Source organism: Colletotrichum siamense, assembly GCF_013390195.1.
Source record: "Colletotrichum siamense strain Cg363 chromosome Unknown KSG_Cg363_contig07, whole genome shotgun sequence".
NCBI classification, from domain to species: Eukaryota; Fungi; Ascomycota; class Sordariomycetes; order Glomerellales; family Glomerellaceae; genus Colletotrichum; species Colletotrichum siamense.
In genome coordinates, this window is record NW_023501020.1 from 4,346,771 (window position 1) to 4,374,701 (window position 27,931).

At 50.9% G+C, this 27,931-nt stretch overlaps 10 protein-coding genes across 10 annotated transcripts; 6 read left to right on the plus strand and 4 right to left on the minus strand.

The window, feature by feature from the left end:
- Positions 1-299: 299 nt before the first annotated feature.
- Positions 300-1,673, minus strand: etpPT (7-dimethylallyltryptophan synthase; the record flags this gene model as incomplete). Its single annotated transcript, XM_036643334.1, has 2 exons — positions 300-483; positions 541-1,673. 2 exons carry the CDS (start codon positions 1,671-1,673, stop codon positions 300-302), a joined length of 1,317 nt encoding a protein of 438 aa, XP_036492107.1.
- Positions 1,674-2,768: 1,095 nt separating this feature from the next.
- Positions 2,769-6,385, plus strand: BOA4-0 (Cytochrome P450 monooxygenase BOA4; the record flags this gene model as incomplete). Its single annotated transcript, XM_036643335.1, has 9 exons — positions 2,769-2,916; positions 2,971-3,056; positions 3,110-3,191; positions 3,255-3,338; positions 3,416-4,027; positions 4,083-4,316; positions 5,022-5,460; positions 5,514-6,003; positions 6,050-6,385. The coding sequence occupies 9 exons, from the start codon at positions 2,769-2,771 to the stop codon at positions 6,383-6,385; spliced, it is 2,511 nt and encodes an 836-aa protein (XP_036492108.1).
- Positions 6,386-6,871: 486 nt separating this feature from the next.
- Positions 6,872-7,480, plus strand: CGCS363_v011487 (uncharacterized protein; the record flags this gene model as incomplete). Its single annotated transcript, XM_036643336.1, has 1 exon — positions 6,872-7,480. The coding sequence occupies one exon, from the start codon at positions 6,872-6,874 to the stop codon at positions 7,478-7,480; it is 609 nt and encodes a 202-aa protein (XP_036492109.1).
- A 3,808-nt stretch (positions 7,481-11,288) lies between these two features.
- Positions 11,289-12,561, minus strand: ADH7-0 (NADP-dependent alcohol dehydrogenase 7; the record flags this gene model as incomplete). Its single annotated transcript, XM_036643337.1, has 3 exons — positions 11,289-11,550; positions 11,627-12,275; positions 12,333-12,561. 3 exons carry the CDS (start codon positions 12,559-12,561, stop codon positions 11,289-11,291), a joined length of 1,140 nt encoding a protein of 379 aa, XP_036491735.1.
- A 1,714-nt stretch (positions 12,562-14,275) lies between these two features.
- CGCS363_v011489 (uncharacterized protein) lies at positions 14,276-15,690 on the plus strand (the record flags this gene model as incomplete). Its single annotated transcript, XM_036643338.1, has 4 exons — positions 14,276-14,449; positions 14,571-14,837; positions 14,951-15,165; positions 15,465-15,690. 4 exons carry the CDS (start codon positions 14,276-14,278, stop codon positions 15,688-15,690), a joined length of 882 nt encoding a protein of 293 aa, XP_036492110.1.
- Positions 15,691-16,705: 1,015 nt separating this feature from the next.
- Positions 16,706-17,058, plus strand: CGCS363_v011490 (uncharacterized protein; the record flags this gene model as incomplete). The annotated part of the gene is made up of 2 exons (XM_036643339.1): positions 16,706-16,832; positions 16,880-17,058. The coding sequence occupies 2 exons, from the start codon at positions 16,706-16,708 to the stop codon at positions 17,056-17,058; spliced, it is 306 nt and encodes a 101-aa protein (XP_036491435.1).
- Positions 17,059-17,584: 526 nt separating this feature from the next.
- On the minus strand, positions 17,585-18,519 carry CGCS363_v011491 (uncharacterized protein; the record flags this gene model as incomplete). Its single annotated transcript, XM_036643340.1, has 3 exons — positions 17,585-18,160; positions 18,207-18,381; positions 18,443-18,519. The coding sequence occupies 3 exons, from the start codon at positions 18,517-18,519 to the stop codon at positions 17,585-17,587; spliced, it is 828 nt and encodes a 275-aa protein (XP_036491434.1).
- A 3,362-nt stretch (positions 18,520-21,881) lies between these two features.
- On the plus strand, positions 21,882-22,209 carry CGCS363_v011492 (uncharacterized protein; the record flags this gene model as incomplete). Its single annotated transcript, XM_036643341.1, has 2 exons — positions 21,882-22,052; positions 22,108-22,209. The coding sequence occupies 2 exons, from the start codon at positions 21,882-21,884 to the stop codon at positions 22,207-22,209; spliced, it is 273 nt and encodes a 90-aa protein (XP_036492043.1).
- Positions 22,210-23,536: 1,327 nt separating this feature from the next.
- PNAA-0 (Peptide-N4-(N-acetyl-beta-glucosaminyl)asparagine amidase A) lies at positions 23,537-25,411 on the minus strand (the record flags this gene model as incomplete). The annotated part of the gene is made up of 1 exon (XM_036643342.1): positions 23,537-25,411. One exon carries the CDS (start codon positions 25,409-25,411, stop codon positions 23,537-23,539), a length of 1,875 nt encoding a protein of 624 aa, XP_036491433.1.
- Positions 25,412-27,153: 1,742 nt separating this feature from the next.
- Positions 27,154-27,733, plus strand: CGCS363_v011494 (uncharacterized protein; the record flags this gene model as incomplete). The annotated part of the gene is made up of 2 exons (XM_036643343.1): positions 27,154-27,623; positions 27,667-27,733. 2 exons carry the CDS (start codon positions 27,154-27,156, stop codon positions 27,731-27,733), a joined length of 537 nt encoding a protein of 178 aa, XP_036492405.1.
- Positions 27,734-27,931: the final 198 nt, after the last annotated feature.

The window sequence follows — 27,931 nt, forward strand, 5'->3', positions numbered from 1 at the left end:
GGAGTGGGCTAGAGCTTCAGTGGCATGGGAAAATACCTATACAAATATGCGTCTCGACGTGAACAGTGACTAAGCGGTCCACGGCGTTTGTAATACTACAATGATCACAACATAAAGATCCGAGAAGTCAGAGTCTTCAGTCACAGCCAGCGAATGTTATCGAGGTTCTAATTTTTCACATTGTGCATGATGATAAACTTCCACCCTACACGTGACGACATCGGATGGTTTAACTTCGCCCATACAGATGTGCAGTTCGTGAATCCACTAAAGAGTGCTTTTAAGCTTAAATAGAGTTTTCAGTCTAGCAAATGTCGCTGCTTCCACGCTGCGGGCCCAACGAGTTTGCCTCTGTCATCCCGCTCATTGCCCGCCGAGAACGTCATTGTGTTATAGTACAAAGTCACGTACGGCCCATCTTTCGTGTATGACAAGCCAACGTAAGAGTGCCTTCCAATTGTGTTGGAGAAGTCCTGCTTAGGGCTGCAAAGAATATTAGCTTGAAGCTCAAAACAATCCGAGTAGGACAAAACTACTTACAAAGCCTTTTGCACTGCGTCGACGTATGTGTCTGCCAACGCTTTCAGCCCAATTGCTCGGAAAAAACTGCCTAGTGACTGCGCGATTCGAAGATCAGTTCCGCCGTAGTGTCGAACGGGAATGTACACTTTTGGTACTGGTGCAGTTGAGTTGTGCTTCAATTCCATGTTGAAGATGATGCCTGCCGTGCGATGCATGCTGCGAGGTAGGTCTTCTTCGGGGGCAGATAAACCGAGTACATGGAGATAGAATAGCCGGACCAAATCCACACCGGCATCAATTTCGGAACCCTTGAGAGTATGTCCAAGGGTGTACACTTCCTCCACCCGGGCGAGACAAGTCTCTTTGGTGCGCAGGTACACCTTGAATCGCGCATCAATCGGGCGCAGCGCATCAAATGCAATTAATTCCAAGCGCAGAATATTTTGGTTGTTGCGTTCATGCTTGTAGTGGTAGACAAAGTTGCGAATGTAGTCGAAAGCAGGCATGAGATTGAGCGGCAGCTGACCAATGACATCGGTGATGATTTCGCCGGCGTGATTCTCCTGAAGCAGGGAAATTGGGATGGGATAAAAGTAAACCTTGGGCACAGGGTGTTCGCCTTCAAGGTCAAACGAGATGGTATTTGTTGTCATATGCTCATTGTTGTCCATTTTGGAGACAATCTTATCAGCATGTTTCGCGTCGACATGCAGGTGCTTCTTGAAGAACTCCCAAAGTTCTCCATCGACAGGGCTATTCTCGGCAGCATGACGCAGAACGCGCGACATGACTACCTCGGGCTCATCTTGATTGAAAGGGTCCTTTGCCGTACCGGCCAAGGGCCCGATCGGCTCAGAGCCAACTCGGATCTTGGACCTCTTCAGCCCAACGTTCCAGCTGAGCTCTGCGGGAGAGAAGTCGTCAGAACAGAAGCTGTCGAAATGAGGCAGACGAGCGCCGGACTTCGTGATGTTTGGACGAGGTCCCAGTGACGGGATGACAAGTTGTTGGACGAACTCAGCATACTGTTCCTGAGCCTCAGCAGAGTATCCGGCACTCTGCATGAGAGACAGAAGAGGATGGGAGAGCTCTTCCCACCAGAATCGCGTGTCCTCCTGCCTGGGAGAGAAGTCTTTTGTTGACATAACCATTTTGGAGAGTGGCCGGGGTCGGTATGAAACTTGTGAAATTAGGCTATCGCACAAAACGAACAGAGTAATGGACTCGGGATAAAAGACAGAAATGCATGATACAGCACCCACCCGATAGCAGACCGTTGGCCTTATATACTGGAGCACTCAGGACAGGGCACTCTGGAAAAGAACTTGAAACATGTTCAGCCCGCCAACATGGACGAAGCAGGCGAGGTTCAACGAGACATCACGGAGCCCCGGTTGCATATCACTCATCAAGGCTCATTTTTGCCATGCCAGAAGACAGTCGGCATCGTGTCACACCAACCCTCAGGATGTCTTGCATATGATGGTTCTGAGACGTCCGAGACAGCGAAGGCGGCCGTGGCGATCTAGGCTTTCCCAGCATCTGCCCTTTTGGGTCCTAGTTTGTAAAGCAAGATTGTCTAGTTGAAGATGTTTGAATCGTTGTGAGTAACAATGGTCGTATGTTTAGCTTTTCAGCCCGACTCAAGAGCCTCAAGCCCGGAGCCGGGAGCTTGAGCCGAAAGTCTCGGTTTCGTTGGAGCTGTCCGGTCGGAAGTAGCGGATACGATCACGAAGGTTTACGACGGAACCCGGGGGGCAACCGAAGCAACAAAGAGATGCACGTTTCCACAGTCAAGTCTGCCAACCGTCATCTGAAAATAGCCACATTTCGATATCTGAAGGCTGTTACATCCCAATTTTGCTCCCCCATTTCTCCGCACTCGCGATCCGTGTCTTATTTCAGAAGTTAAGACCGAATCTCTGGCAAAGCTACTGTTCAGCCGTTCAACCGTGCCACGAGCCGCACGTACCGGTATTTATATATATGTAGCCCATGTGAAAGAGTCCAGAATATCCGCGGATTTTAGCACAATTCGCCTCCGGAAATCCGTCGATTTTCGATTTCCAACTTCAACTTGTTTGAGACCTTGTGTGCTTCTGCCATAGGCAAACGATTTTTCCGTCATGAACTCCACCGCTTTCCCCATTCAATCTCCCCCTCAATTGGTGAGTTGGCTGAGAAACAGCTCAGCACTCGCGACCGTGTTGATTCTCGCCATTTTAAGCCCGATATTGTTCAGATGCATGGCTTCAGATCGCGGAATCCCAAAGATCACAAGCTCAAAGTCTTGGTTTGCAAGCAGGCAGGACTTCGCTGCGCATGGCGTCGAGATCATCGAGAAAGGTTTCAAACAGGCAAAGAGCGGCGTGTTTCGAGTCACAGCTTTGGATGGTATTCAATTAACCCATGACTGAATGTCAATTGTCCTAGGCTCACCAGCTGCAGGGTCAGATTTGGTGCTCTTGGCACCCGAACATTGGTTGGCGATATGCAAGAAGAAGGATGAAGAAGTTGCACCCGCTCGCAAAGAGGTATGACGTGATCAGTGTCATCATACAGGATGGGTGATAGCTAACGAATTAAGTTCTTTCTCTGCGATTTGCATGGTGCCCCTTTCGAAGAGCCATATCTGTATCGTTATCTAGCTTCCCGCATGCCGGGTTTTGGTAGGTGGAGGCGTCCAGGTATGAGATAAGATGATGAGCTGACAATGTGCTTTGAATCGAAAGATAAACACCTGGAGGTCATCTCCGAGGCTTTAGATGAGGGAATCGCGAGCGTTCTCAGTGAGGGCTTCGACTACTCTCACGGTGGTAGGTGTGGCGGCTAGCCTGTGGTGCCTTGTGCAACATGACAGCGAAGGTGTTTGCTAACAATGCCACCAATATAGACAGCAGGCCTGTTATCATGCAGCCGCAAATCTTACACGTATATTCTCATGTAATATGGCGGGTCATCCTTGGCAACAACTTCAGTCCCGAGGTGGTGGACATTTTTGAAAGCTATTCAGCAACACTCATTCCCGTCATGAAGGCTCTCAAGGCTCAGCGACCCATCATAGCTCGAATTACCGCGGCGTTTTCAAGTGATGTTCGTAAGGTCAATGCTCAGCTGGAGAGGGTGACAGCTTTCTTCACCCCCCTCTTCGAGCAGTGTGCCCAAGCCTTGGAGCAAGGCTTGGACATGAGTTCAGTCAACAACGATTGGCTGGAAGAATTGGTTCGCATGGCACCCGAAGAAAAAAGGCGTGACTACAAGTACCTCACCAACGTCTTAATCGGCTTTGCTTTCACCTTCGTGTTTTCTCCGGGACCGTCGACGACGCAGATTGTGTATGAGTTTGCGTTCCGTCCTGACTACACTAAACTTGTGCTCGAGGAGGCAAACCAAGTTTTGGGAGAACAGGTGGATATCTGGCACTTTACACGGGATAGTCTCAGGAGGCTGTCGTTGCTGGACAGCTTTTGCAAAGAGACACACAAACACCACCCGACGGCTGCATGTAAGGCACGACATGGGGTGGATTTGCGCAGGGACGTGCTGACTGACGTGGATAGCCAACCTCATGAAAAAGATTCACAAGACGCAAACGCTTCCGAATGGAGTTGTTCTTCCTGCGGGGACAATTTTCGAAGTTGTCATGACGGCAGCACATTTGTCCAACCCCGGTTTCGACAACCCAGCCAAATGGAACGGGCGGCGATACCACGAGCTGCGGCAACAGATGTCTAATGGTCTTGGCGCCAACAAGTATGACTGGGGCACAGCAACCAGGGACGATGTCAACTTTGGTTATGCCTCCCACATGTGCCCTGGCCGATGGGCTGGATGCTCCATTGCAAAAATGTTTCTCATCAAACTCCTGGCTAAATACGAAATTCGGCCAGAAGATGGAGCGAGTGAAAGATATCCAGATTTTCACTCAGGTCAATATGTATGTAAATCATTTTCTATAATGTGTCATGATGCATTGCTTAGCTGCAATGCTCAAAGACATCCTACTGACTTTCAACGCTGCAGATTCTACCAAACCCAACGAAACATATCCTAGTGCGACCCAGGAAGTGAAAGTTCTGCAGTTGGCCTAGGACTTGTATGGAGGCTTTACAAAGGGGCAGCATGCGATTGGAGTATGCATTAGAATACTAGGGCGAGACTGCAGACCTTTCTTGTTTGCCTTATTGTTTGCCTTATTAGTTACTTCATCCAAAGCCTAAATCACAACAATTTTCTGTATGACAAGAACTGGGACGTAACAGCCACTGATAAATTACCCAGTTTCTAGCTAATTCACATGAATGCTTTTCATTAATATGGATCTGGCAAGTGCTACGTGCTTATATGGTTTCTGATCTTGCGCCTTCTCTGTGGGAAGCTGGTAAAGGCAAGGAAGGTGAGGAGAGGTACCCAGGATGCATTGCACCTTCCTTCCTTTATTGCCCTTCCCAGGTCATCTCCCCATTCAGATTCCGGAAGTACAATATCCACCTATGCAGGTGAGCAACTCGCCCTTTTCCTCCTCCCTTCCATCGAGGTTGTCCAAATTCCCAAGAATTCCCAACGTGGCCACCCAACCCCCAAGCTTGTATGGCCAAAAGCCTGTATGCCCGTCTACCCGGATCCGTTACGCTCTCTTGCCAGCTTGATCGAAACACCGAGCGCCGACATGGAGTCGCTGCAGGCGTCGCTGTGCGATCGCGCCAGCAAGGATCCTCAATCTTCAACCAACTACTTCATCAAACTCCCCAATGAGCTTGTCCTCGAAATCACCAACCTCTGCCAGGCGCGCAAAGCTCTCTCCCGTGTCAATAAACAGCTTCGCTCGTTGACGATTCCCTACATCTTCCGGCGGATGAGAAAGTGGGTCAACGAGGACAGGCTTTTTGACAGCCTTCAGGTCATCGAGAAGAACCCTACCATCCTGTCTGCCGTCCAGTGAGTCGCTACCCTCACCTTCTACCCTCATACATGGATTCTGATATTTGCAGACATTTCTCTCTTTCATCCGACGGCCCCAACAGACCTGCATCCCGCTGGGACTTTCTTGACTCCGCCAGTGGTCCCTGTCCTGCAGCAGCCCCTGCTCTGTTGGCAACCGTTCTGCACAAGATGATTAACCTCGAGGAGCTCTCACTCAGACTCTGCTACGGCAACAAGACTCTATCAGGCCCTCTTCGCAAGGAACTTCTCAACAAGAACATCGTCTTAGCATCCATCCGAATCTTGACCTTTGGCAACACATCTACCATGAACTTCGTCCCCAGCACTTTCATCAATTTACGTGTGCTCAGTGTCACCGTCAAGACATCTCCCAAGAAGACGTCTGGACTGCAAGGCGCCTCGACGAAATTGCAGCTAGAGGTCCTCGAGCTCAAGCAGGACAATTGGACGACTGAAGACGTTGAGGAAATTTTCGAACTCTTCCCTCAAGTCTCGAAGCTTCTCGTTGATGGCGAGCTGAAGAACACCAGAGTCTCAGTGAGTACTGAAGTTCCGCCGAGATAGTCGAAACTAACAGAATTAGACGCTCATCCCCATATTCAAGCAATTCAACAATATGCGATATCTTGCTCTGACCACTGTTCCCAAAGTCTATCCCCGTCCAGGTCTTTTCGACGACAGACTCCTCGATGAGATTGATGATCTTCGTGAGACACATCCTCTCAAGGAGGATCTGGTAATCAATGCTGTGGAGCTTTTCCAGCAATGCCAGCAACTAGAGACAGTATGCTTGAAGGATGTTTTCGACGGACACGTCTTCCTGCCCACCAGAAATGGTAAAGAGATTACTGTCGATGACACCGTCTTCACCAATGAGGATGGGTTTACATTCGGTTGGCCGACTCTTTCGACTATGTAGGAAGTATTCAAAAAGTGGTGGACGGGCTTTATTTACTTTGCTTTGACGGACAAGATCAGTGTTAGAATGACTGTAATTGGCGGTGGAAGACAACGGCAATGAATGGGACGATAAATGAAACTTAGTTATCTGTACCTCCCCGCCCCCTTTGCCGTCTTGCTTCGCGCGCAAACATGACATCAACGCAGTCCAATGCCTCGTGCTCGGTGCAATCAAAGCCACATGTTGAAGTTGCCGATTATTTAATCACCCTACTAATTCCCGCAGACGCGGATGGCGCGCAGGATGGCGCGGCGGGAGAAACGCGTGTGGGGCAAGGTTGCATCGGATATGGATCGGCATTCGCGGAGCTCATCCCCCTCGCGATGATTAATCCCGCCCGCCCAATGGTCGACGAAAGTTGCATCACTCTGCAGAGTCGGCCGAGCACGAGCAGAGACCAAACACGAAGCAAAGAGACATTGTGCCATTTGCCCTATTTGCGCAATGGACGACGGGCAGGACACACCCACCAAGCCCACCTCCGGCACTCGGGCCGAGGACGAAACCGTTCTCACGCCTGCGCGCTCGACTGAAACGGCACCTGGATCTGGACCTGGACCTGGACCTGGACCATCCACCCCGCTGCCCGCGCTGCCCGCAACCCCGACCATCCCGACAACTGAAGAGCAGACGCCGGGAACTCTGCGCCGCCTTTTCCAGACTCCGCCACGGCGGCCTCGCCGGTCCAGAGCCGCTGCCGGGCTCGAGGCCCAGGAGCCGAGCCCTCTTCGTCCCCTTGAGACGCCACCTCGCCGACCGCCAAAGAGGGCTCGTTTTACGACTGGATTTGGCAGCCCATCAAGCCCGACTGGCTCTGGTGGCCCCTCTAGCCCAGTTGTTTCTGACGCCGACGCTAGTTCGGCTTCGAACAATGCGTCTGTTCAGCGGGAAGGGGTTGCGCCCAAGACACGGCTAGATGCAGAAGCGGAAGGAGAAGATGGTACGGATACAGAGCAGAGAGGCGATGCATTTGAGGTGACGGAAGCTGGGCCGAGTGGGGATGCAGAGCGAAAGGGTAGCGGCGGTGGTGGTACACTTGGTGGTGTAAGGTAGAGGAAGACGATTCGCTTTAGGCCGTCTTCAGGGGACCGACCCACGCACCATGCAATGGAAGTAGGTACCTTAGACACTGGACGTAGGTAGGTAGGTAGGTACCTTAGGTAGGTACCTAATTGCCTGCCTACCTCACTACCTATCCTATGGAAGAGAATCCCCGACACCGACGTACTCAACCCCCAAGCCGCCGCCGACAACCTTCATTGCCCAGCCGTACATGATCCTCCAGGAGAGCCGGCGCCTCATCAAGCGGCGGGTTTTCCGAGCCTCGATAGTGACTAGCCCGGGCCAACGCCGGCGGAGACGCACCACCAGCTGCAACATCTTCTTTGAGCGCGGCTTAGAAGTACACGCCGCCCAAATTGCCCTTGATGTCCGGAGTCGCTGGTATCGCCGAGGCAGACGCGGATCCCAGGCATGTTGCGTTCTAGGTGCACGTGGGTCAGTCCGGTTTTCTGGCAGACGCTGCGTGCGAAGCAGACAATGACGGGATGGTAAGGTAAGGTAAGGTAAGGTAAGGTAGTGTACACACTGTAAATGCCCACCACACAACCCGCGACGCGCAGTGTCCAAGTGCGATTTCCCTGCCATCATAGCCGGTGCAGTTCTGCGGAATGCTCGGATTGTGATTAAAGCAGCGCAAACCGACGCGAATACAGCGACGCGAAGAATAAATGCCCTCCGCGACCAGCCATCTTCACCTCCAGCCGGCCTGTCTATCTGTCACCTCAATCAGTCAAGGCGGCATACCGAGATTGCCGCAGTCACCGACACCACGCCCGGGCCTTGCATGCATGTACCCTTGGCAATGCAGCAACGCACTCACCGGTTGACATATCTGGCTGGTAAGAACCATTCGCTGACGCGGTTTCCGCCGGGAATCTTCAGCGGTCCGTTTGATTCCAGCTTCGACAGGTTCCAGCCCGTGTCAAGAAGCTTCTGCTTCGGCACAGATGTGCCTCACATGTCTCGGGCCCAGCATGACATGCACAGTGAGCCAGGCACGTTGCATTATGGGTGCACCTCATGTGTTTCGCGACTACGCGGGCATGACCTAACTAACGTACTCAAACCTCGTCTCCAAGTTCCTCCCCACCAACACCTACGTCCCTCGTTAAACATTCCACATCGCACCCATTTGTCAACGTTCTCAAAAACCTGGTTACTCTCAACACTTTGTCCTCGGTGATGACCCATCGTCCCTGTAGAGCCACATCAATGCCGTTGTACAGACTGGTCTCCGCCTGAGGGACGCCATGCTCTATGATGCCATCGCCGGGAGTGCGTGTGATCCGCACCGAGGCTGGATGGAAGATGAATCGCGTAAACCTTTGAATCCTGTCTGCCATTGATTTGGTGATGTACTCTTCACGAGAACGAATAGACCAGGTAGCCGAGTGATATCGGCGAACCGTGGCTGACGATGCTGGGGCTCTAGAAGAAGGGCTGTGGGCTGCCGAGGTTTCATGACAGCTTTCTGATGCTGACGGGCCGGATATAGCGAAGAAATGATCGTAATCCGCCAGCTCGGGATGGCCCTCTTCTGGAGCTGCTATGCGTGTCAGCAGAGAAATTGGAACTTGGGCCTCTAGTAAAGCTAAGGGAAAGATGGATGGATACTTACTTCCAACGAGAAAATCAGCAAGGTACGCATCTGCTTCTGCCGCGCGTCGCTGTCGAGGCGTCAGGCTTGATGATGATGTTAATGAAGTCGATTGGAAGAGGCGGCGGCGAGGCGTAGAAGGTGGTCTCGAGGGTTCACGGTTCGTCCGAGCCGAAGCAGGTGATTGGTATGGGTGAAAACGCTCCACGGTCCGACGACGATTGCTTCCGGCGGGCGTCCTCCTGCCACTCATCTTGGCGCGTTTGACGATGGTGTGAAGACAAAAATTTCAGGTGCGCAGGTGTCGCGGCGACTGGCGTCGGAGGGGTTTCCTTATGATGACGATGGCAATACCCGGTAGGCAAGGTGGCTAGCCGCGAGGCGCGACCACTTCGCCAATGTGGTGTCTTTGCAAGGGGTCGCGAAACCTGAGCGTAGTGACTTCAAGACCGAAAATCAAAATCAACGAGCAAACACTTTGACATCTGATGATGAGGGGAGGTGAGTGCCTGAGGTCCCCTCTTCAGCTGTTGTATTTGTTGTGACGATAGGCTGGCCACTTGTTGCCTGACTGAAAGCAGAAGATGTAGTTGTGGAAGAAAGAAGGGTGGGGAGGCCTTGCGGGCGGGAGAATAACAGAGCACTAGAACAGGAGTTTGCAACACTACTTAGCCCTTCTATTTTTCTAACGTTTTATTATAAGCACAATTGAAATAGGTCATGTGGAAGGAGGCCCCAGTAAGCCCTTGCTGTTAAAAGTTAATATATGTTTAGAAGTTTAACTAAGGCAGTTAATTCCTTCTCTTTATCTATATAGAATAAGCAATAGAAAGACATAATATAGTTATAATAATTAAAAGTAGCATGTTGATTAATAAGCTCTATTGTCTCTATTGTATTGCAGATCTTATATGATAGCAGTATATAAAGGCGTGAAATTTCCTTAATAATAGCATCTAGATATAAAATGCCAAGATATGTGATTTCCCTATAGGAGGGCAGACAGTTCTCAGCAATAGCTAAAGACTGAGATTTAGACGTAGATGAGCTTGAAGTCTGCTTTAACATGCTGAATCATCTGCAAGAAACTTACGCCCCAACAGAAAATAGTACTTGTTGTGTCATGGCCAGTAATAATAAAGGCTAAAGCCTTCTCTATTGTCAACGTTTGTTTAAGTGACTAGATGATCGACAGCTAAGTCTTTTATAGTCTAACAATAATACACCAGCTGTCTTTCTTGCTCTCTCGCCACGTTGCTGGCATTCATCTCTTATGTCCGAAATCGTTTGGCAGCCTCCAGTATTTGAGTCCTGCGAAAGGTATCTCTTACCCTTCTCATTTGCTGCACGCTGGGCTTCAGGCCGATCAACCACCAGGCAATATCGGGAGAACCGCTGAAGGTCACTCCTATGACATTTTCTGCTGCTTCCAATATAGCCTCAAATGCTAGATCAGTTAATGCCAGCAGAAACAAGATGAAATCTTATTTGACAGTAGTCTCATTAAATTATTATTTATGCTCGTCATTTATTGTGAAGAGTTTTCCAATTGGTGGAATAAGTGCTCTTTCCACCGTGGATCGAAGACAGCGTTAAGGGCTGCACAGAAGATGTGACTTCCAACCCTGGAGAGCTTTATAGGAGCAATGTCACATTCAATGCCCATAGATCTAACAGTCGGGTAAAGGTTGTATAAATGTTCGGGAAGACTACTTCGTATAGGACCTTAGGAGTCATATAGTGTTGAAGCAGACGGCGATAAGCCTGCCATGCTTCTCCGGTGTAGAGAGTCATACGGCAGTCAACAAGGTGCGCCTCCAGGCGGCAAACTGCGAAGAAGAAAAGTTAGAAGGAAAGAAAGAAAGACGCAGTTGTAGATTCCCCACTACCAAAACAGGCTCGTTTAGGTCCAAGAAATATGACAGAGGAAACGTCGATACACCAACTGTGCAGCCAGCGCCAGACGACGAGAACGCATGAACGACGTTGAACCACGGATTCTGTGCGCGGAGCGTTTTGAAAAAGTGACGGAAATTGTCTTTCTTACCCTTACGAATGAGTCTATATACATTTCTTAATGTTGTTGTTGAAAGCCGATCATGTTGTCAAACATGCATTGGCTGAAGCTCTTTTCGCCGCGGACCTGACCTTTAGGCTTGAGGACTGAGAAGCAGATCTTCATCTTGGCAAGTCTCAGGAACATCAGGCAACTGAAACTCCGGAATGCCTTTCGTTGACCAGCACATATCTGTATCGCGCTTTTCCATCCTCCATGTCCACTATTGCTTGGTTGGCATCGTTCATGGATCTCGTCTGGATCCAAGGCTTGACGTTTTGCCTCACAGCAAACTCTAGCATTTCTTGGATTTGACTCACAGACCCAATGTTGCTGCCGCCGACCTGAATGTTGTTCATGATGAGTGTAAAGGCACTGATTTCGGGCAGCTTCCCTCCGTCAGGAGATCTGAAAAGTACGTATTAGTTAAAGGTAGCCAAATGTCACTTTTTCACCCTATCGCGTGCATTCGAAGTAGACTTACCCGACTTGAATGAACGATCCTCCCCATTTCAACAAGCTCAGATATTGCTGAAGAGGCATATCAGAATTTGAGACTGTGCAAATCAAAAGGTCCAAAGTTCTCCTGTTTTTCCTGGCCCATTTCTCATCGTCAAGAGTCGCGATATACTCGTCCGCTCCGAGCGCGAGTGCATCGCCTTTTTTCGATCGTCGCCTTGAGATTGCTACCACTCGGTCGGCGCCCATAGCTTTGGCAAAAAGGACTCCAAAGTGCCCTAATCCGCCAAGCCCGATGATACCCACCGTCTTTCCGGGACCGCATCCGTGGTTTTTCAAAGGTGCGTAGACTGTAATACCGCCACATAGCATTGGTGCTGCCGCCTCAGATGGCAGGCCATCGGGAATCTTGAATACGAAGCGGCCGTTGGTGCGGTTATAGTCCGCATAACCACCCATAGACTTCCCTTCGCCATTTGGGTAGATAGACCCATAGGTGTCGACACGTTCTCGAACGCAGGCATTCTCCTCTCCGCGAGAACAGTCTGGGCAATCGGTTCGGAGACAACTCCGGGCCTGGGCACCAACCCCAACGCGATCACCAAGACGAATGTGGCGCACATTCGAGCCAACACGAACGGCTTTCCCAACAATTTCATGACCGACACAACATGCTGGAAGAAAGTTAGAAGAGGATGTTCTCTGCTGTTTCAAAGACGCAGACGACTTACGATAGTCAGTCTTGCCCCAGCCAGAACGGAGTGTGTGCAAGTCAGATCCACAAATTCCGCAGTGGGATATTTGAATATCGATGTCATCTTCGGTCCAAGCCTTTGGTTCAAAAGAACCCCATTCCATCTTTCCCTTCGCAGAGTCCGGACCCAGGCCTAGCCATCCTTCAAACTTAATTGCCGACATCTGATTATCGCGATCGTTTGTATTCCACATTCCAATCTTCATGACTGTGTGCAGGATGAGAGACATGAGAATCCAGCGCCTTTTTGTAGCCGAGTTTGGACCGGGGGTTTGCCGACGCTCGAGCCGATGTTCCTGGAGTGCGGGGTTTCGAACCACCATTTGCTGTTGGTACTTGCACTTGGCGCACACGCATCTGGGGTGAGGATCTCTCAATTGTGGGGAAGATTGGTAACTTAACAACCCATTGCAATTCCCGAGTCTATCAAAGGAAGAGAAAAAGGCAATGCAGTTATTGATTCGCTGCGATCGACGAATTCTAAAGGCCATCGAATCAATTCATATAACCAGGGACTAGGTTCTGCATGTTGCTACTGCTGCTGCCACTAGGAATCATCACCTCCCAACAAGTAGACTGCACCACCTCTTGGCATCATGTAAGAATGACAAAGACGGCCAGTTGCAGTTTCTCATTGCTTCGAGTGATTGCTGAGGCATGGGAGCTGCTTGAAATCCATGGCCAATAAGGTAATTAAAATGCGAAAGGCTGCGGCTCTGACTACCGCATAATCTTGTCTTACATGTGGCTATTTCGATTCAAAGTCTGCGTTGCAGAATATGTATATGATGTAGTAAAAGTCACTTGCGGAACGCTGATGTTTGCCTCACGTAGGCGAGTGTTGCGGAGTATTGAGATCTTCTACCTGTAGCGTAGCCTATGGTTGCGTGTCAGACGAGACAATGCCGGTGCGGGGTAATAAACTGGACGATGTAGAGCTGACCCGTGGAGGCCTTAACAATGATAAGCTCTCGTAATGCAATCAATCTTTCGCGCGTTTTCGATTTCTAGGTTCCTCACGACAACTGAGAGTGATGAAGTGTTAGCAGACACCATTGCATTTGTACTGTCCTTTCACAAGGCTACAGCTATGTGAATTTCGCTGGTCACTTTCCTATCTAGGTTGTCGCTCGAAGCGAAATGTTTGCCGAATTTGACAACCAATTTGGTTGGTCGCACCGAAGCGAGTCTCAGAATTAGTCTCAAAGGTCATCCCTGGTTGACCGTAGAAGCGTAAAATCGAATAGTTTCTCCGTTCCGTGCCATGATTTCTCACGGCATCCTCTCAATCCTAGTGGATTATTATTCGAATGAATCGTGAAGTAGGGCTGGTGCGCGCATCATTGATAAAACAAAATTCTGAAGTCAGCAACCTTCAAGTCAACCCCTCAGCATTGACAGGGGTAATCCTTTGTTAGTCGTCCTCCGTTGGAACCTTCCCGCCGGGAAGAGAGCTATGACGAGAAACGAATATTGCGAGTGGCTCGCGAGTTAAAATACCGTGGCTTGGAACGCGTGTGTCTGCCTTAACATTGCCGGATACCCTGAAATGCATGTATAATCCTAACCCCGTCAAATGATTTCTTGGGGTAAGTCGGTTCATGAATCGTGGGCACTGTTATGACATACCTTTCTGGGATAGACTCGGATGGAAAGTTCCATTTTTGTTGGAAGGTAATGCCTTGACCAAACTCTGCTCATGTAAACCAGCAAAGACCACCGGAAAGCCGTTTCAGACCGACGTTTCCATGTGTTAAAACTACGAGGAGTTCTTCCAGAGGTTTTCTAGTGCTCCCCTACCTATCGTCCATTCGCTCGTTCATCGAAACTGAAATCCAACAGCGTCCCTCATGGTGACCGGATTACCCAGCCATCCAATTGCCTCTATCGGTCACTGGACGCGGCTGAGGCATGCCTTCCATGACCCCGGAGGAGGATTCGGCCCTCAGAGCCGAGAGTCGAGCGGATGAGGTCTATGCAATACATCTGACGTTCTTCCTTTTGTCAATTATCTCCGTGTTGGCGAGATTAGCTGCGGCAAGGGTGTCGGGAAGGAGGTTTACGTGGGATGATTGGCTGGCTATAGCAAGCCTGGTAGGTTCTTCTGCCCGACGAAGACCTCTCGGTCCGCTGAGGTCGAAACCTCACGCTGCTTTCCTGTGATGGGATGACTTGAATGGCTTCAATTGGAACATAACTAACCAAAGAGTCACAGGTATTCATCGCTGGTGTGTTCACCGGGACGATGCTTTGGCTACGGTTCGGTCTCGGCAGACACGAAGTCGTGGTCCAGGAGGAGGATCCGATGAACATTGTCTACTTCTACCAAACAATATTCGCCAACGAGATCTTGTATCCGTTTGGACTGGCGACTGCGAGGCTATCTCTCGTGGTATTATACCATCGAATATTTGGGCTCTTTAACGCGCGATACTACTTATACGGCTTGATGGCCTTCATCATGGCTTGGGCAATCTACGCTGTAAGTAACAATGTTGCATTGCTCACGAACTCTCAAGGACACACCCTTTAGCGAATTCAATTGGAGTGGCTGGCTAGCGATGAGTAGGAAGCCCGCTGACAAGGTTATGTCAGACACTACCGCTGATTCTGGCCTGCAATCCCGTCTCGAATTTCTGGACAAACCACAAAAACTGCATCGATATTTCGAAACTCTACATCAGCATAGCGGTCGGCAGTATCATCACCGATTTCATTCTTATCATTCTTCCGATGCCTTATGCGGCACAATTGCGGATGTCGTGGTACAAGAAGATGCTTTTATTGATGTCCTTTGTGTTTGGCGGCTTGTAAGTCCTGTCTGGCTCAGCGCGTAACTTTACGTTGGCTCTTCTACACGGCTTCTAATAATAGGGGTTAGCAATTGTTTTATAACCATTATCCGTCTAGTCAAAGTCACAACATTCGACTTTAGAGATCCGACTTGGGGGACAGTCGATCTTATGATCTGGACCGGTCTGGAGGCATACTGGTATGTGTACAAGCTCAATTGCCAACGTGGGTGGAACCTATTGACCATTTATTCAAGTGCGGTGATATGTTGCTGCCTACCAACACTCCGTCCTTTGTTTAGCTTCCATCGAACTAGAGAACGTTCCGGGCAAAAGTCCGACAAGAATGTCAAGGACTCTGACCCAAGTACGGAAGGGACTCTCACGGTGCAAATGGCCGAGGCCCACGAACTTGACGACCAGCTGAGAAAACCACGTCCCGCCCACCGCACACTGGAGGAGCAATTTAAAGACTTTGACTTTGGCACAACGACTTTGAATGATCTACGAAGATACGGCAGAGCGTCGGACTTTGATGACTAGCAGACGATAATAGATGAAAGAGAAAATGAACCGAGTTCCAAGAAATTCTACTCAACATAGTTCATAATAGCAGCACAAACCCCACCTAGTAGTTACAATCGCTGAATGGAAACTCCGTGAGTCTGACTACAAAAACAAACAGATTGTCTGACGTAGCACCGTATTCGGCGGGCATTCTGCGGGCATCACGCGTACACCCGTCTGCCAGAAGAACATGTTTGGCTGTTGAAAACAGAACACTTACTAGGTCTGGGGGGTTCGCCCCATGGGGAGTGCGATGTATTGCTGCCGAGGAGTGAAAGTGTAGCAGCAGTCGCCGATCCTCGCCTAACGTGTCGCGGCTATTTTTGAGTTGGAATCGGCTTAGACTCGCCGGCTTTGCATTGGGAAGGTGACACATACCGTGGAATCCGCGGGCCTGTCATGTTTAGCACCCATGTCAAACGAGCATTCCGATTATTCCCAAAGGAACACGAATGGTAAGCTTAAAAGTAAATCCCCAAATTCCGCTTGAATGATTAGGAAATAACTTTGGCATGGCGATAAAATGGCTAATTTCAATATCAATACGTCAGGATAAGGAAGACATCATGCAAATGAGTGATATATCTGTGAGTTCTGTCTCATTGTGTGATCAAACCAGGAGGGAGTTCTTTCAGAATAGAACCAAGTAGGTTTCTTTTGGAACTTCATACTATGAAAGCACGAGGTACCATGACGCCCTGCATCGAGGTGCTAACTTCTTCCACAGTACAAGATTTGATTGGAGCGGGGTGTCTCCTCCGATCAGACTCGGAGGGCTGAAGTGGTAACTGTGCAGACGGGACCCTAGGCTATGGAAACCAGCTCTCACCAATGCCTTGAACCCACTCCTGTATTACCAGCAACCTGGATCCAACGACTTCTCTTCCGCCATTCTGCGACAGCTGACTATCACGCTTTCTGCTGCTTTCAACACCAGAGTCACTCCGAAGACATCTCTCAACAACAGCTGCAGCAAACCTGAAAGCTGACGATGGATCGCGGTACCAACAAGCAGTCCAAAAACAAGGACAAGGACGACCCTGTCGCATCCACCGCGGCTGTCGACGACGCTCCTCCGAGCCCTTCCTCCCAAGCATCTGACTCAACGATGCGCTCTTGTAAGGCAACCACCCCTTCTCAAGCAAGTCTTCTGACATATTGACAGTGATGGCAATGGATCAAGCTACCGAGAAGCTGGTAAAACTCGCGCGCATGGTCGCTAAAGCCAGCATCGACAGCGACTTCCTGCAGGACACCGAGCCGGCTTTCGCCAGCGCCTTGGAAGTCTTCTCCAGTGCCGCTCGTATGGTCGCCATACTGGCCGGCGAGCGCAAACTGAACTGAGCACCTGCGGCACGGGCTAGCAAGCGTCTGTCGGCAGTTGTGCAGAGTCTGCCAATCTCCATCCAGCCGAGTGGAATGAGTCGCTTCAAAGATACGCGCTTGAAATTTGTTGGGAGTGAGTCACACCTGCTTGTAAGGCCAGTTTCCTCGACACCCGAACTGACCTATTATAGTGACAGCTTTTTCATGAGTGCCACGCCGGCACAAGGTCTGGAGGATCTGTCAATGGGGTCGATGACGCCAGATGCGTGCGCATTACGAATAGAGCAATCGAATTTTTTTTCCGCAATAAGACGGTGCACTCCTAGGATGACCAAGTATGAATGCTCTTGAGCCGAGCCCTGTGAGCTTTTTCTGCATTGCTACGGAGAGGCAATGCTATTGATGGGGAGGCAAGCGAGCAAAGTCGACCTTTGAGCAGCCGATGTCGTGTGATGCTTTACAAGGTCCGCCAAAATCGTGCTTCTGAATTGCTTGCCCGGCATATGCGAAGACAAGACGCACAGATGCCCTTGAACCCTCCACCTTATAAAGACCCCATGGTCATCGGCCAGTCTGGTTGAATATTGAGCTCCAGCGTTGTTTCCTCCACAACTTCTTGCAAACCGTACGGTCCAGGCTGTACGGCGATGGCCTTCCAGTAGTCATCCACAGTGCGTGCGTCCATTTCCTGACCAACTTGGACCTTCCAATCCTCCACCCAAATGGGATTTGGAGCCACCCCTTGGTACAGCACTTTGAGCTCAAGCCGGCCGTAGCGTCTCTTGCGATGGCCAAGAACCATGAGAACTCGCTTCTTCAGGAGAATGGGGCTGATTGAATTTATAGCGCCATCGCGTCCTCCAGGGAATGAAGCCCAGTACGCAGTAACCTCAGACAGGGCGATCCAACTCAGTTCCAGCTCCGTCTTCCAACCGGTTCCGTACAGGTGCTTTCCTTTGATAACGGTGTAGAGCTGAATGTTATGAGCTCCGTCAGCAAAGACGATGCGATGAGAGGCGATGGAGTCGATGACGTCGACCCCTCGATTGAGAATATCCCACAGAGTTTGAGAGCCTCTGCGGCGCTCACCGACTCGATCTTGGGTTATTTCCGCTGGGAACTGCCTGTGTCAATTGCGTTGCACCTAGTATGAAACGAAGACGCACTTTTATCTCTGATTCTTGTCCAAAGATCTGGGGAGGCTGCTCTGCTTCACTGTTGCTGTTGTATCGGGCTTGGATCCTTGACATGATCTCCCGGACATTGAATGTGACCATCAGGCGAGCCCGTTCTTGAATATCGGACGCCGTGCTGTCGGCCTTTTTGTCGCTTTCCCCCATGCTTCGAATTTGTTCAGCTATCCAAAGTTAGCAATCTACTCATTTAGCATGGTAGAACTTACACTGTAACTGAGAAGTCGTCAAAGTAGCCTGTGCGTTGGCTTTTCTGGCTGCTTGATTCTTTCTTCGGGTGACCCATGCTTTCTTAACTTTCGCTGAGTGGTCAATTTTTCCCGGTTCTTTACAAGCCCTGGAAGACGGAATTCCCGAGTCTTGTTTTGCTCTCTCGTTGCGCAATGGCAGGCTGAATGACATTGTACGAAGTGCCTTGGTGATAACCGATTGGGAAGTGGGGGTTTGAGGTACGGCGTTCCAAAGTCGCCTGGCGAAAATGAAATTGGCGGGCAAGCTCGAACTCGGCTTGATAGGCGACGTCGTGTAGGAAGAAGAAAGGCTGTTGGCTTGCCGAGGACTGGGGTTTACGAATAATGTTGCCAATGCCGCTGCTCCCACATACAGAGCGGCGCGTGCTGTGGAATTTTTGGTGGCAATTGACGGTACCAAAACGCGGCCGGTACAGTCCCAAAGCCTGGAAATTGGATATGAGGCACTTTTGTGACGACGACTTTGGCGTATTTTAGATCGCAGATGAAAGAATCGATACCACCGCAGCGGGAGATGATCTTGAAATTGTGGGGCCATATCCAAGCCTACCTTACCTCCCTGACGAATTTTCAGAGACGGCAGGTGTGCTGGCAAGCAAACAGACCTAGGCCCGAAAAGAGAAGAAAAAGGAAAAGGAAAGCATTAACAGCCCTGGAAGGTTTCAAGAGAGACGGCGGACTTTCAAAGGTTGATCTCTGCTGCTGCTACTTACTTCTTCAGACCAAGACATGCCCAAAACTTCAGCTCTTTGCGGAAAACCGTGGTGTCAGCACTTTGACAGCTGTTTACTGCTGCTCGTCGGCAATCTGATCATCCCTTAGGTGGCATAAAGCTGTATGTCTGTTTCTCGATATTCGCCCAGCACTGTTGCACAGCACAACTAGTGTCTGGTTCCAAGAACGAGGCTTTCCAATTTACCCTCGTTCCGAGACAGCCAAGACATACAATGGCCAGTCTGCATTGTTGTCTTCAAAACTTACGGCAGAAATGTGTTGCTTTCTACATCATGGCGTTGTGTAACGCAAGTATGTCATGTGCTGGTAATTTGGGCTAGATAAACGGAGTTCCCCCGCTCCCATTCCTCCTCTCTCACCGTTCTGGAGGTTGCTATCGACAGTCCAGGAGTTGTCGCCATAATGCCTGGTCCATCTTCTACCATTATCACTTGTGTTTGAGCTCGCGATATCCTAAAACAGTTATTGATAGCATCAGAACATCCCTTGAGCAAATGCCGCCTGAACTGATCGAAAATGTCCTGGATAGCCTTCAACCTACGAACTTGATATCAACCATGCGGACATGCCGCAGCCTCCAAGCACTCTCTGGATCCGTCTTGCAGAGGAAGTTATTCTTCTCCTACATGCTGCCACCCCTTGTCCTTTGCCTCATTGATTCCAGTGGCACCGCCGGGTTGGAAGGCGCAACCGCCCATATCCGACAAGTAGTTCTTACTACGCTGAAATCGAGAAGCCGATACCTGGCGGAAAGTCTAGAAGTCTTTGTCGCTGCGGAAATGTATACTGCGGAATTGGAACCACTATCATGTTTCAACATGCAACAAAGCCAAAGAGCGAGGACCCATGTTAATCGAGCGCTTTGGAATGCCAGAATCAATCTACTTCATGCCGCTGCCATGTCTGGCGCCAACGATGTGGTTTAGATTTTGTTAGACCATGGCGCGAATGTGAATAATGGCGCCGCAGTGGGCAGCTCTCAAGACGGCTACGATGCCTTTCCTAACCTCATACCCTTTGAGCTGGCAATCGCCCCCCAAAGAACAAATACTGCAGTTCTTCTTCTGAAAGCCGGCACATCCATTGGTCGTGGATGGGCACTGGCTGGCAGGGTATACAGTGCGCCTCCAGCCGACGTGGTGTCCGAGCTGGTACGCGCTGGTGCCGCCATGTACTTCAAGTGGAAGTGGGATGATTGCGACGCTGACCAGTCACTCATGCGTGCGATCCATCTTCACTGGGATGAAGTAGTTATGGTCCTCGCCACGGAGTGGGCTGACAGGAGCTGCCTCAATCAGTTGCTCGCCTGCAAATGGACTCCAGGAAACAAGCAATTGGCATTGCGCTGCATTCACATACTCAAGTCCCGTTTCAATAACAGGGTGGCAGTCAATCGCAAAGAAAACATGGCAACTGCGGCTCAGCCAGGGGAAGCGGCGACGAGGACGACTTGATGCCATGTAGCGGTGAAGCTTTCGGTCATGTAATTGTAAAGTCTATTTTGCCGTCGGCGGTGTCTTGTTGGTCAGAACTCATTTACTCTCATCCAACGACCCCTACCCATTCCCACTGTCAAGTACCCAAGGGGACTAGCCGCTCTCGGCAAACTCTGGTATCAAAGTGCGAGATGTCTGACGGGATGCGACGCAAGCAAACTTGAAGCAAACCTTTGTAATAAGTAGCTGGAGATGATGGCGCGGCGCCAAGCCAGGTTGCTTCGGCTTCTCAAATAGGAATGAGGATAAATTTGTTTCAGGTGAGATATATGTAATCTATAATCTACGGATGCACTGCGGCAGTTTCTCGTGGCGAGCACACGTAATTAAGATGAAAACCACGGGCGGCTTTCAGCAGCAAGGATGTCGAAGCTAGTCGGGAGGTTGCGGAACCTCACAGGATGCCCTGGCTCTGGCCGGAGATTCGGAACTGTTCCCGTCTCGAGCCTGGCTTCGTTCGGTGAGAAAAAATCATCTCCGGCGGTTGGTTCCAAGACTTGAAGACAGGGCGCCCCGCTGTCATTGGACACCCACCCTTCCATGGCTCTGGGCCCGGAAGTGGGAAGTGAGAGCCCCATTTCGACATCGGCCAACCACAAACACACAAACAGCTGCGGCGGAGCCTCAACTCCGCAAATTCTGGTGCCGCACGTCGACCGTTGGGAAATGTTGGCTGGGATCAAATCCGCCCGCAGCTCCAGTGTGTCTGAGTGGATGGTAACGAGACAACTTGCGGGGGTTCTCTGCTGCTGATCAGGGGTTGAGACTGGAAACTCATTTCGCTAACTTGGCAATGGAGCCGGGTGGGAATTTCTGAAAGCGGCTTCTCCCTTTCCAACGGCCAGACACGAACCTCGCCGTGGTCGCTGCGTGCTCGATCTGCAAGGGTATTGACGGGCCGGGGCCAAAAACCGTTGCCGATCAAGCTCCCGTGGAGAAGCCGCGCTTGTTGAAAAACCTGCCAACATCATCCTCGACACTACAGATACCTACCTTACCGACCTACGTATCATTGAACAGACGGGAAGACTGTGGACTTGACCGACGTGTCCTTGCCGAATCGCACTCATCAGTTGACCAGCAGAATCCGTGAGACCAGACTCCGCCACAACGTACGAGCAGCTGCATTGACAGAATCAGCTAGCGACCTGCGAGTTCCGCCCATCATGTCCACCACCCCCGAGAACGAGGCCACGCGCGCGGAGGAGCGGTCGCGCTGCTGGACCACCAACGTCGAAGAGAACGCTGCGGATGAATCGGAGCACCAGCACAGCGGAGGAGGATTCTTGTCCGGATTATCCGGCATCACTGTCACGACCGAAATCTCTATTCAACCCGTATGTTTTGTTTCGCGATACAACGTTTACAACAAACTCGCTGACAGGCTCTCAGCACGAGGAGACCACAGAAACGACAACGACAACAACAACAGCAACGACAAACTCCGAGACTGGCCCGGGGAGTGACGACAAGAAGACAGAGAACAGCCATTAGTGAGGCTGTTTGACCATCCATGGGAGTGGCAGGGCTGGGAGGACCATTGCTTTTTGTGCTTGGAGCCAGGATTGCGAGGGACACATTGTGTAGCGTGCATTTTAAGAGCAAGTAATACATATCGAATTTTCCCATCTTCTTCAGTACTTTGCCGCACAGCCGACAAGTCCCGAAAGAAGACAGGTAGTATGGTGACCCAGCAATTTTGGATTCAGGTGCGGCCGCCCGTGGACCTACGCAGTACCACACGCATCTGGTTCCAGTAGATTGGGGAGCTTCGTGTCAGTTGCTTAACTCTCTCTTGGACACGACCGACAGCAAGCCTTGACTCTCAGCTACAGAATGCCTTGTGTATTCCGCAGGGCGGCAAATGGCCGTCCTCAGTGCCAAGGTGGCGGCATCAGGCAGTCTAGCAGGATTTTTTTTTTTTTTTTTTTTAAAAAAAAAGCCTGCATCCGCAAACAAAAGAGCCTTGCATGGCCGAGCCGGTGGCCGCGTCCTCTGCGTCCTCTTTGTTTTTGCCTGCTCGAAGTATTCATATTTCTGTCAGTCATCGAGTCCCTAATAACTCTGTCCATCTGTTCTGAGATGAATGCGACGCGCTTCTTTTCGATTGCAACCATTCTGTTGCTCCCAACGTCTTTCCCCCTCAGGAGCCGCCAACATGCACAGCCCAATTGGCAACACCTCACCTAACAAAGATTACTTTTCTCCATGCTTTATTTTAATGTTTGCGTGAATTGCTAACCATATCTCTCGAGAAGGCGCCGACTGTGCTCTGCAAAGCGCACCACCGGGTGTGATGAAGACCAAGTCCCATCGCCGTCTCAAGACCAAGTCAAGCATCAGACCCGACCAAACCAAGTTTGAAGTCCTCCATCCCGATGACGCGACAATTTGGGAGCGGGAAGTCGCCCTGCAGGTAACTGCGACAGCCGTGTTCTACTATTAGTGCCGGTCAGGCGGTCGCCGCAAATACATATCGCAACCTGACGTCTAGGTCTACGACAGGAACAACAAGAACCCTGCAAAGTCGCCCGGGAAGAGCACCCAAGGGGTCGAGGATGGCGATGAAAACGACGCTTTCTGGCGCTCGAAACCCTCCAAGAGACGAAGAGATGGTGACTATCAGGCTCCCATACTCCGGTCGCAGTTGCGATAGCTGCGGCTTAACGCTTGTGGTTCTTAAGAGAGATTCAGACCATGTTTGGTCTTCGCGGACTCTGGCACCTTGGCCCTCATACCAACACGAAGAACGGTGTGAGCGACAAGTACGTAATGGTATAATCGTAAGTAGATAGTGAGGGGCCCAATCGCCTTCTATGAGCTACGTGTAGACTACTTCATGGTTTGCTGTCACAGTATTGTTGAATGCGCTCACATCTCTGAAGTACAGCTCTTTCATAGTCTTCCCATCCAAGCCACTAAAGCCGAAAAGCTGCCTGGTCTGCCCAACCCCGGTGGTGACAGTATTATCACCATACCGGGAGTAGTTGGCAGTTCCATTTCTCTCTGTTTCCAGGACACTTCCGACCCAAGCGCCTTTGAAAGCCTCGGCACCAGTGGGAAAGACTCCATCTCCGCTCATCTCGATCTTGAGGCCTTGGTCAAGCCGGGCCCATAGGGTTAGGTTGCCCGCCGGGAGATACTGCGTCGTTGTGTTACAAAATAGCGGGTATGAGAAGCTCGTCTCATATTGCCGTCCCGTCAACTTTGCCGCTTCTTTCCCGGTGATTAAAAAAGTATTGATACCGCCGTAACCATTCAAGTACAATCCACCCGCATTAGAATATTCTAAGCTTTGAGACCATGTGGCCGTGATGTTTCCTTTCTGAGTTTTCAGTGCGGAAGAGATTTCAAAATCTCTCTTGACGGAAATCGTGTAATCCAAGGTCCGATTGAAGCCGGTTGCATTCTGGCTCAGGCTCTGCTGAAAGCCGATCGTTGGTTCTGTAATAGCTTTACCTAGAACGCCTGTTGTTATGCTTCCTTCGTCATCGAGCCACAAGAAGACCTTGCCGACGAGATACCAGCTGCTTTCTGTGGTGTTGGACAAGGTTGCCGTTTTCCCGTCATCATTGAGCCCCACAACCTGTATGCCAAAAGTGTGCTCTTTTCCGTCACATAGCAGCGGTAACCAGGGACTGATGTCGATCTCGTGGTCCCGTAAGTCAAACGCATCGATGCCGACAATGGGCCTGTGTAATTGCGGCACAACACCACCGGTGAAAATGGTTGGGTACGGCCAGTAAACACCTGCTAGCATTCCGTCAATCAGGATCTGCACTTCTCGAAACGGCGAGTATCCCGGGTACGTGCCAACGTCTGGCTCGAATGCATTAACGGCAGATTGTGGTACGTTGCTCCACCAAAACTCGTCATTGCCTTGAGCTTTCACGTTTGCCGAAAACACAGCTCTGTTCACATTTCTGGGAAAATTCAGGGCGACGCTGGCATTCTCTTCGGGATACGTCCAAAAGCTTGCGGTGACAGGGCTCTTCGCGGCGGATACCGGCAAAATTAAGTCTGCGGGTGGTTGCTCGGTTTCCAAGTCGGCTTTGAAAAATGTTGCGGTGAGGGTAGAGTTCAACAAGCCAGTGTAGATGTCGGTGATGACGTTGTCGAGCTGGAAAATCAGCGTCTGGGGTTCCCTCCATAGCGAGAGATACGGGGTGACGTCCTTCCGCCAAGTCCAGGTAATGCCGTTTTGGGTGGGCTCGGCGGTGGAAGTCGAAAAAATGTTGACATTGTCTAGATACACGGTGCCCCATCGGTCGAATTGGCGACCCTTGACTTCGACAGTGAAGTTGATGACGACGCGGTCGAACTCAATGTCAGGGGGCGTGTAGTCGCCCACGAATGGGGAGCCGTAGCTGTTGGCGAACTGGTGATCCATCAGAGTTATGGTGACAGATTCGCCTTCGGCATGAAGAACAGGTTGGGCAACCTGGAAGCACTCCAGCAGGGGCGTCGTGGCCGGTGCAAGGGCGGGAGCGGAAGCGGAAGCGGCAGCGGTATCCATTTCGTATGCAAGCCTCCCCATTCTGGCCAAACGATTCTCTTTGGCGGGGGTTGGGGAACCGATGAATCTGGCTTCATGCTGCGATGCGGGCTGGGCCTGCAGAACGGTGCCGTAGACTGATGCCGCCGTCGCGAATCCGACCACAAGGGCCCTCAGCAGACGGCTCCCTGCGCATGACATGGTGAGCGAGAGTGAAGATGGTGTGGGAATCCAGTGGCTCGACTCTTGGCGCAATTGAGAACCATGGACGCGCGGGGTTTATGAGGGCGTCGCGTTCGCGTGATACACACGGCGGCTGTCCGGCACCGGCGGAGATGAAGCTCGTGGGCGCAACAATGGACGAAAAGGGCAGGTGACGTTGAGCCATGATAAGGTGCCATAGCGCGACAGTCCGGGCCACACTGATTGGCTCGGCTGCGTGGGGGCCGACTCGGAGTCGCTGCAGACGGGACACTTACGGAGGGAGGTAGGTACCTTACCCTCCCGCATTACCGTAGGTACCGTACCTCAGTCGTTTGCTCGCTTCGGGGACGTGAGGATGAAAACAATGTTTCACTCGTTTTTCCTGTTCAATCTATTGCAATGCTTGCCTAGATTAAGGTACTATTGTGCACTGCGCCCACGCATCCTTGGTCAATTGCCTCGCAGCACTTTCAGCACCAAGGCTAGTGCGCGATCGCCCGCCGATCGATCCACCGGGCTTCCGGACCGCCAGGTCGGACGAGACACCCGAGATTGGGGCTTTCTGAAGCGCCTTGCCCCATAACTGAGCCGATCCGAATCCTGGCCGGCTTTTAAGAGCGCGGGACGTACGCTGGACCGTCCTACATATCCCTGTTCCAGATCTTGGGGCCCAGGCTTCGGAACAAAAAAGGCAAGTCTAATTATTCATTCCTGGAATCTCGCAATCGTACTTCTTCGCCAAGGCGCTCCACTGTCGTGACCTGGCTTCTCTCAGACTGGCTTCTCTCAGACAGTCTTGTCGTTGTGATGCAGGCTGTTTCGGATGTTCGACTCCGGGGATGAGTTACTCCATAGCCCGTGACTACCCATCCATAATTTGGTCTTTGCATTGTTGTTTCGTTCAAGTACTGAGAGAAATCATCCACAATTTTATGAGGATGCTTGCCAAAGGCAGCTCGTAATATACGAAGAGATTTTGAGGTCGCGAAAGGTATTACTGGATGATCGGCATGCATGATCTGTTGTTGAGATATGCGCTTGGACGACATGAGAGTGAGTCGGGTCTGGCGAGTGCCTTTCGGACTTCCCAAGTAAGTTGGTACTCAACAAGCCTCATGCCATTCTAGAAAGCTCACTCAACTCGCATAGGTCGTGTACCTGGAGATATCCGCGGTCCATGTTCACCCCACTCTTCTTGAAGTATAGTGGGAATAAATCCAGGACACGCCAAAGAGTCTCTTCTTCCCGCGAGCCTGCGCTAGACTGTGTGCCTCTCAATCAGAGACTCGAATCGGGATGAACGGCGTTTGCCAGGACGAGGGAATGCGGACAGACCACACCATCGTTGTTCATTATTCACAGTCTTGAACTTGAAAACCAGTATTGAGTGTTTTCGCCGAATGGAGAAAAATAACATATGAAAACCAAATAAAGAAAGGAAGAGCATATCAACAGGTAGTTTTCAATACAAATTGAAAGCTATTGCGGCATCCTCCTAGTATGCGTACTTTTCAGTCACTGTTGGCAATCGGACTTGAATCGTTGGCCAAAACCCAGGGACAATCCCTACTCGGCTCTCACGGAGGGAAACGGGGTGGGTCAAGAATGAAGACGGATGCTTACAAGCGAGATTACTTGTGGACCCAACTGCACTCAGGGGCAATGTGCTCTCAACCTCCAGAACTTTTTCCTGCAGTCGTTTGCTTTGCCTTTGCAGCAGGTTCCGGCCATTGACTCTAATGGGACGCTTAGAGAACGAGCAGCTTTCCACTCGCGGACAGACCAAGAGAAGGGACAGTTTCACACCGTCTGAAGCTAACGCCGCGACCCCGCTGCACGACCTCAAGTGCTCACCCAACCGGCCCGTCTCCCGCCACGGCCCGGGCTCCAGCCCCGATGCCCCTCGGTCGCTCGTAGTTCCGGTTCCGGTACCGGTGCCGGACTCGCCAGCGACTGGAGGTGGTCTCGCTCCGTCACCGCTGCCGGCATCCACATCGGCGCCCGCCGTGACTTCGTTCATCCCCGACCACAAGGGCTGTCCAACGTGCGCGCTTCACCAGCTTCAACGGAGACATACTTCCTTGTGGCATGCACCCGGGGGGACACAGAGCATCATCCAGCTCGTAGTACAACATGCTCGCCGACCGTGGGAACAGCCCACGCTCAATGACGAGATAAACATGCGTCGGGTGTGCTCGCTCGTCAACCAGTACGCCAATTGCAACGCCAGCAGGCGCATTACGTCATTGGAGCTATGCGAAGACTGCGAGGAAAGATATCTCTTTGAGATGGACTGATTCATGCATCCTTTCACCGTAAGTAAATGCCTAATCATCGACTTCAAGTTCAGTCGCTGATCAGTGATCAACACAGAACTCCCATTGACCTCTTTCAATGAAGTAGGGATCATGCGCAACTGGTTAGCTGGTGGTTTATAATGTCGTGGAGCTTCCATGGAATTTGCGATCATCGATGAATGTCAAGGCTCAGGAAATTAGAAGACGGTCACATTTGGTG